Source organism: Dromaius novaehollandiae, chromosome Z (assembly GCF_036370855.1).
Source record: "Dromaius novaehollandiae isolate bDroNov1 chromosome Z, bDroNov1.hap1, whole genome shotgun sequence".
In the NCBI taxonomy this organism is placed as follows: domain Eukaryota; kingdom Metazoa; phylum Chordata; class Aves; order Casuariiformes; family Dromaiidae; genus Dromaius; species Dromaius novaehollandiae.
The window spans coordinates 559,397-568,276 of NC_088132.1; the positions used below are offsets into that span (position 1 = coordinate 559,397).

General features: G+C 40.1%; 1 protein-coding gene across 4 annotated transcripts in view; it reads left to right on the plus strand.

Moving 5' to 3' along the window:
• Positions 1-5,065, plus strand: part of RNF38 (ring finger protein 38) — a 131,117-nt gene extending 126,052 nt beyond the window's left edge. For all 4 annotated transcript variants that reach the window (XM_064501189.1, XM_026099351.2, XM_064501190.1 and 1 more), the window contains one exon: positions 1,492-5,065. In XM_064501189.1, the coding sequence (XP_064357259.1) occupies positions 1,492-1,554 (63 nt within the window). In that variant the 3' untranslated portion in view covers positions 1,555-5,065. The remainder of the gene's footprint in view (positions 1-1,491) is intronic.
• The last annotated feature ends 3,815 nt before the right edge of the window (positions 5,066-8,880 follow it).

Below are 8,880 nucleotides of genomic sequence, written 5' to 3' on the forward strand. Positions count from 1 at the left end.
ATTTAATCTGGAAGAATTTGCCTTTTTATTTTTAAAATTGTATTAGCTGAATTATATGTAGAATAATGCAAGTACAAAACAGAGACGAAGTAACAGCGTTGTCATCATGTAATTATGAAAACACTAGTGAAAGAGGAAGAAATACTTTTTAAATTGGTTCTCCAGTCCACGCTTTGCAAATTCTGTAAAGCAATAATAACTACAATTAAAAGACAATCATAGCATTAGTAATTGACAGAAAAAATTAAAATTATACTTTATAATATATTGTAAATATACTTAAAAATATACTTTAAAATATTTTAACTTGCATTAGTATAAAATGTTTTCAGTAATAACAAATATTGCTTTCATTGGCATTTATAGTTCAGATTTAAAATATGTGGCAGTGGTTTCTGAAGTATGACCTGCTGTGCCATGTTTCTTGATGCTCTTAGTCATACTCTGATTGAAAAGCCTGGCCACCTTAGAGAGATTGTGAGTTGACAGTGGTTGATCCTGAAATTTTGAATTTTGAAGTAGAGAATTTGGGACAAAGAGAGGAGTTACCTTCTTTCTGTCCTTTGAAAAAGAAATGTTTTATCATAAATGTCACATATTTGGCTTGGGCTCTTTCTCATTACTTTGTAAAAATGTAGAACGTGTAAAAATGAAAGCATTCCTGTATTTAAAAAGGGGAGGAGAAGGTGGAGATACCCTCCCAGCAGCTCAAGGAATGTGAACTCTGGTCTTTCTTACCTCTCAGGGGATTATGAAAGTGAAGGAGTTGCAGGGGATATATTTTCAATGAGTGATTTACTCAAGCGCTAAACCTGGACCTACTTTTGTGTATGTTACTTGGTGTTTGAAGTTGAATACCCATTTAGACAGGTCATCTTCCTTATATTATTTTTTTACTAAAACTTTTTACTAAAACCCTTTTTCCCTGGTCTGCTTTCAGCTTTGGCCAGCTCTACATGATGCATTTCTGAGAGGATAACTGGATAAGGAGAGTATTAAGAGATGTGATTGCTCATGTAGGGCTTGTGACAACGAGACACCCTCATGTAGGGCATTTATTTCCATCATAACTTGCTGCGCTGATACTGGTGGATTTCTCTGCCAGCACACAGCACAATTTCCCAGCTTAGTTGCATCCATCTGAAATATAGATTGCAATATACTGTAGCTGTGTGTCTATATTAATAAAACCATCATCCCTTAGATGAAGTCCAGTTTGCTGTTTCCATTAATGTTTTAAGATAAAATGCCCCAAATTTCTATTTTTTTTTTTTTTAATTCACAGACCTATCAAACAACTCAAACAACCCAAACAAACCAAAATGAGAAATGGCCCAAGCATACTGTCTTCTCTTCTCTGTTACTTTTAGGTACTCTCGAGTGCTAAGAGAAACAATCTCATTTTGGTCACAGATGTTCAGGGTCACATACATGTTATCTCAACAATGTATTGTCAGTACTGTAAATCCTCTTTTGTTTCTGGTTTTACAGGCAAATCGTACCTGCCCAATTTGTAGAGCTGATGCTTCGGAAGTGCATCGTGATTCAGAATGACCAATCTAAGAGCACAAATCTGGTTTGGGTGTTCCTGGTCACGTGTATATATGAACTATCCATTGAACTTACCCATGTGGCTTCCAGCCTTCCCTTTACACAAAAGGGTCAATGGACCTTACTTTGCACTGTGTGACTTAATCAATTATAAAGCTTATAATTAGTCTTCACAATTATGGGATTGTTATACTAACAGTGTGATTGGAACTCCAAAGATTTTTTTCTTTAGCTTAATTTTGTGTGTGCACTAACATTCCCTGGTTTTTGTGTGATCATTCCGAGTGTTGCTGCGAGATTACAGTGGACGTGATCTTTTAGCATGTGCTTTTATATAAAAGAAAAAGGAAAAAAAAATGGTAGCTCCAAACAATATAGCAATCTACCTTATATAGAGCCTTCAGATACTGTGAGTGGGAATGGATGGTGTGAATGTGTGTTTGCTTGTGAGAGAATGCAAGAAGTGTGCTTGTGATCGGGTGTGCATGTGTGTTTGAGAACCTATATACCAGCATGTACTGAGGACGTATGTGTGTAGTATTAATTATGCTGCAATGTATAATCTTGTGTGTTATTTAAACAGTACTAGTACTGTACACTGGTTTCTTTCCTTGTGTTTGCAGTTGCACACTGAATGCGATGGGTGCAGCAATTACAGACGTTTAATATTTCCTCCCCAATGTACTTATTGGTATAAAAACCTTTTTACCTACTATTCAAACAGCTGTTATGCTTCCCCTTCATTGGAGGATTTTAAGTGTACCACTGAAGAGTGCATTGATTGCTCATACATGAGTATCCTTGGGGGTTTTTTTAGCATATGTTACAAAATCCAGATTTTAAAATGGCAGATTTACGAGTTATTTTATCAAAGTAAAGTTGCAATGTCACACAAATCCGTTAGCAATATTAACAATTTGAGTTGGTAATTGGAATACCAATGCTTTTCTGTTTTCCTTTTCAGTTTTTCTAGATAAGTTTTACTTGCATTCAGTTGATTTCTGATTAGACTTGAGTTTTGAAGATGCTGCAGTTACGTGCTTCTTTCCTGAAAGGAAATGGAAAGGACACTGAGGGTCTTGTGCAACAGCTCTTCACTTTTGGCCATTGTACTTGCTAAGTACATAATCCATTAGCTTATAAACATTGACTTTAATCATCATAAACATCAATTATAAACATTGACTTTAATCACTTACATTCTTTGTCATTTACAAGGGAGTTTGTATACAGTTAAAATAACTTGTAAGAGGTTACAATTTTATTCCTGCAGCTTCATGAATAAAATAAAATTTTTAGCATTTTCTCAGAAAAGTAGAACTTCTGATTTGTTGTTGTTGTACCACAAAATGGGGTGGTTTTTGCTCACTCACTGCAGGTTTCAGTTGTCCTGGGGTGCTGCTTCTTGCTCTCCTTATACCGTGATGAATATAACATGAAAAAGAAACTCTTGATTTTTGCAGTCAGGTTTCCAGAGTATTCCACTATAGGAGAAAAGAAAATTGGAACATCTTTCAGAACAAAAAATGCTGTGAAATGGGAAGTAACCTCCATTCGATTGCCCTCTGAATAATGAATTTATTTGTGCTGTTGAAAAAACAAGCTTCATTTATAACATTTCGGACTGTTAACACCTTCAAGATGTTCACTTAAAATACTTACGTCTTCATATACCGTAATTATTCAATGGATGCACCTTTCTTGCATCTTTCTTGCATCCAAATACTTTCTCCTAAATTCAGTGTCATTACTTTGGTTGCAATAGCACAAGTGGCACAATTAGCAATATTGCTGTAACTTGCTGCCAGTCTCAGCTTTAAGTTTATTCTTTATCATTTCTGATGCTTTTGTATGCTGCTATGCTTTAGTATCAGTTATATTTTCAGTGTTACATGTTTTCCATGCTGCTTGCCATGCTTTGAAGGTTCTACAGACCAATCACAGCTTGTGGTTCAAGTAAAACAAAAGCACAATTTTGCCCATGTTTCAGATGCTCTTGCCTCTGTTTAGTTATGCAAGTAGTTCTCAGAAACAGTTAATCTGTCCATACCTGTCAATACTTAATAACACTAAATAAATAAAAAAACGCCATTACGTCAACTTCAAAATATGGGAATTTTTTCTCTCTCCCAGGGGACTTAAAGAATGGATTTCACAATAACACCAAACAGGTTAAATTACATATAGTAAAATTTATTTTTTTAACAAATGAAATCATGTTGTTTAAAAATGCATATGCCACATATGTCTTACAATACTTGGGGTCTTTTATATAGCTGCAAAACAAATTTCTACCTGTACAGATTGAACCACAACAAACACTACTGTGCTCAGTATTCAGTTTGAAACATGGGAGGAAGGCACTTTTTCTTAGCTAGTTATAAATGCATAATGAACAAGGCACATTCTTCTAAAGCCAAGGGAGAGTAGTCCTCTTTCTGGAACTGTAGAAATCTTGGTGTATAATGTCCCTTTTCCCCAGTAAAACTCTGTGAGGCAGTGGGAGACTCAAGAGGTGGAGGGTCTAATTTGGTTAAATGCTGAATCCAGTCGTTGCACTCTTCCAGAACGTTTATTCCCTTTGCGTGGGACTCTTGCGGGTGTGTGCGGACTTGCTCCCTGTGGCTAGTGCGTACGAGCAGCACACGCGTGTGTTCAGAGTCGGCGGGGACCAGCTGTAGCCAAGCCTGCTGTCGTGGCTGCCAGGGGAGGCGGGAGGGGGTCTGCGCTCAGCTGTCAGCTGCCGTGTGTAACGCACGTGTGTGTGTCATCCACAGCCTGCCGTGGGGCCTGGCAGCACCAGGATCCAGCGGGACTTTGTGCTCATTGCTTTCGTGCTGCCACCTGTCCTCTCCTCTCCGAGCGCAACCCACAGCCTGTTGGCTTTACGTATTGGCACTGCTGTGTTTCTCGCATAAACTGTCAAATTAATTTGGCATTTTTTAGTGGATATCAAGGCCTACAGATAATTCCAAGGTCTCATTTTGTAGTTTTCTTTACAAAAAAATTAAAGCCTTTCATTGTATGCCATTTTGCGCAGGCTCTTGAATGTGATTTTACAGCTGTTAATACATCATGTAATACTTGGGATGGGATTTACCTGTTTTGTTTTACTTACGGAAAATGCATTTTTGACTGAGTTATCTTTAGGCCTTTATAAAAACTGTGTTTTTTCTTTGGTACATTCAGTTACCTCATTTTGCTACTTGTGTTTCAGATTTGCTAATGATTATGAAAGCTTATGGGTTTTGTTGGAATCATATTTTGTCAAGTGTTTTCTTTAAATCATACTCTATTGTATCATTTAACATGTAGTTTTAAAGGTATTATAAATATCTGTAACCAAATCATTTGAAGGCTTGATAAATTTTTAACAAAATTTGTACATTTTTTATGAGAGTTACTAGTAATGCTTTACTAAGTAGTGCAATGAATTTTTATTTTTAATCCCTGTGCCCAATTTTGGAGTTGAGAGAGTTGTTCAGTAATAAATGTATGATGTACACTTACAAAATTTTGTCCTGTTCTTTCTTCTAGAAAGGGGTGCATTGTTTCCTTTCATCACTCTGTATTTCTGTGCTTCATCACACAACTCTAGTTGTGGGCAACACAGAGCTGGGAAGGTGTCTGCCTTCTTAACTGCAGTACATGAAGTAGACTTTTTTTAAAAAAACACAGTAATGGATCTACTTTTAGAGGTCCTAAAATGATGAGATTAGAAAAGGGTGTGTTGTCTTTAATAATAATGTGGCATTTTTGAAAGTGTAAAGTAATTAAAATTCATAGAGCTCAAGGCCTTGCCTAAATGATCAGCTTTCTAAAAATGCTACTAACCCTTAAATGAATCATAAAGAAAATTTGGGGGGATGGAGGTGCTTCTTGTCACGCAGTACGTGCTATGTGTCACACAAGAAACTGGTGGTGAAACAAAAAGAACAGAGCTTATCCTATGGGCATTTTTTGATGAGATGATGTAAATAAACTTGTCAGATTTAATGTAGAACCTTTCCATCTACGCAGTGCATGTGATAAGTTCAGCAGCAGCCCATGGTCTTTGTGATCAAAGTACCTCATATTTGAAAACCTAGTGGTGGTTTCAGAAAGATAATCCTTATGGAAGGACTTTTTATAAAGGATCTCTTGGTTTTATAATCCTGGATACCCTCTTTTACACAACCAGTGTTAATTATTAACTACACTGCTGGAGGTGGACAGTGCTGCCAGAAGGACTTGCTAAGCAAAGGTATTGACTGCCCAGCTTCAGTGATGACAAGGGGCCTTGGGGTGCTGGTGGCCGCCTTGGGCCTGAACCAGCACAGCCCTGACAGCAGGGCCTCCTGGTGAAGAAGAACCTAAGCTAAGCTCAAAAAAGTCTTCAGCTGATTTAGCTGCTGCCTCTACACCAGGATCTTGCCTTTTCCTGTCCATTCCCCTTCACTATTCCTCGCTTTGCTGAACAGGAGCAGCAAGTGTGTATACATAACTTGTGAGGTGCAGCATGAACCCGGATGCAATGCTGAGCAGCCTGTTAAACCTAGTCTGCCAGCAAAGCTACAGTTCATGTCAGCTCTGCTGAATCAGGCAGTGCTCTCCCAGCAACAGTAAACTAATGTTCTGAGGGTTGCGACAGGAGTTCAGGCTTACCCCACTGTGGTTTGTGAGACTGTACATTTTTTACTGTAACAGGAGTATGTTTTGCAGAATCTCACAGTGTTTGTGCAACAGGCAGGCCAAGGGCAAAAAGAGAGAGCCAACCTTTGGGCAGCTTCCTGCTGCACCTTTCAGTGCAAAGCAGAGGATGCTGTTTGGTGAGTGACCGGAAGCCTCTGAGCACGAAGGTAAGGCTCAGGAAACACGCTTGTCAGCTGGTGGGCTGAGTCTGTTTGCCTTGCCAGACAGTCTTCTCATTACCAAACATGTTCTGCCTGTGTTTCCTCTTAACTGTGTATACCGTTCTGCCGTCTGAATGCTGTCCCCAGCACAACCACTTTCCAAAATCTTAGTGGCTTAATCTTGGAACAAACACCAAGCCCAACTCCAGCTGTTCTATAAATCCATGATTGTATGTTACATGTGACCCAGCAGTTGTCCTTAATTTTGGTCAGATAAGCTGCCAGCAGTGAAGTTCTCTTCCCTTACTCCCCTACATCTATCTCCTTGCTTCCTTGGGACATACACAGGTCTCTATTCCTTGAAAACATACAGTGTTTATGAACCTATATCGTCTTTCCCTAGAACAGCTTCATACTAGATTTTCCTGCAAGCAGTCCCCACATCCTCCAAGCTGGCCAGCTTATGGCCTCAATTACCACCATGAGTCCAATCTTACTGCCCAAACCTACTGTCTCTGTAGGCAGAGATAATAGTCAGGAAAGCATCGATCAGAAGCTACTATAGCCTAACTCACACATACAGCTACTGAAGTCCTAGGACTGTAAGCTGAACACATTTGTGTCTGCAGAATAATATTCTATGTCATTCATATATTCTCTTGTTGCCTTGTTGCTCCACACTATTGTCATAGTTTTTACCCAAGTTTGAAACATTTGTTTGTCCAAACTGCCTCTGTCAAGGCCAGCATAAACAGGCCGTCTGGCAGCCTGTTGTCAGCTGTTGGTAAAGCTGGACACTGGGGTACCCTGCAAGGTCTTACCAAGAATTTGGCCTTTCTGTGCATTGATTGCTTAGCAGCATTTGTGCATGTCAGGGGTTGGCTTTGCAGGAGGCTTCTTGCTTCTAGCATCAGCCCATTTGCTTGTTCTTTACCACTTTGCTGAGAAGCAGGATCAAGAGTGCTAGAAACTTTCCCAAGCAAACAAGCTCAAGCCACTTTTCTGCAGTTCAGGGTAGCTTTATGCTAGCTGCCAATACCAAGTGATGCAGAGTTGCCAGGACAAGGCAGAGAGGTAACTGATGATGGGATAGAAGTGTAAAGGTGAAGGTGAAAAAGAAATGGGGGAAAGTTTGCCCTCTGGTCCACATGATGGAGTTAATGCTCTTTTCTTCCTGCACAGAGTTATTACTGAACTACTGCACTAAAATGCTCGAATGAAGACCCCAGCCTTGCCTTTGTGTGCAGCTCCTCTGTAGATTATTTACACTTAGCATATACTCTGTCACATGGAAATGTGGTTCTTGGACAAGAGAATCTGTGAATATTAAGTGTTTCCTTCCTGGTAACCTGAAACTTACAGACTGGGCAAAACTCCTGAGAAATGATTTGCAAAGCCAAGAAGTAGAGCTATTTCAGCTTCATAGTAAAAGCTGAGGTATTCAAGCCAGAACAGGTCGTCATCAGTAAGGCAACATCTGCACCAGACACCAAGAAGTCCTGTGTGAACTCCAATACTTGTAAGGCCACATCCTGCTGCACCCCAACACTGGCTGCTTTGCCCATGCAAAGCAGGTTCCAGGAGCTATCAAGCAGTTTGGCCATACTGAAGAGCAGAGCTGCCCTCAGATCTTCCTTTCCGGACCTCTCTCCTCCCCACCCACCTTTATCTCACAGCATTTCGCCCTCTTCCTCAACCTGGAAAGTGACTATCTGCTGATCCCGGTTTACCACACCTTCTCCCAGCCTGCTCATGTTTAGCTGACAATTTCTGTCTCTTAAACATTAGTTTAGGTAAACCATATCACTGCCTTTGGATTCTGCATCCCTCACGTTTGCTCTTCTTGTGGCCCTTCTCTCTTTTTACTTTCCATCTCCGCCCACAACTCTCCATCTTGTACGTCTTCTGTAGTGTAGTCCTCCTGCCCACACAGCTGACGCTGTCATGCACACAAACATATGACCTTTCATTCTGGTATCTCCTCACATCAGCATCATGGTTTTTCTTGCCTGCAGTGTGTATCACCTAGTTTTGGAATGATGGTATGCTTGAGAACAGGTGGAGCGACTTAAGCCTTTTTTAGTCTTGATTTCTGGCCTGGTTTGGGTGGTGAAAGAGGAGATGAGCAGTGACATTACTATAGCTTTTGTCTAATTTTTGCTTCACTGACTTTGGTGGGTGTCAATGGCTCCATCTGAGAGTGTACAAATTTTTTCTTGTCAATTGCTGCATCCACAAAGCTCTGTGCTTTCTCAAACATGCACACAGACTGTGCATCAGGTCTAGAAAACATGTAATGCCTAACAGAGCCCTGAGGTGCTGCTTTTTGCAGCAGATTGCCTGGTGCCACTTACAGCCTGCCGTCCCTCAGAGCAGTTCCCCCTTCTTCTGAAGCATCTCACAAACCACCAGGTTTCTGGTAGTCAGAACCAAATTTAGCAGATTTTCAGTCTTGATGGACAGCTTGGAGATCTGGGCCACCATCCACTAGGCCAGT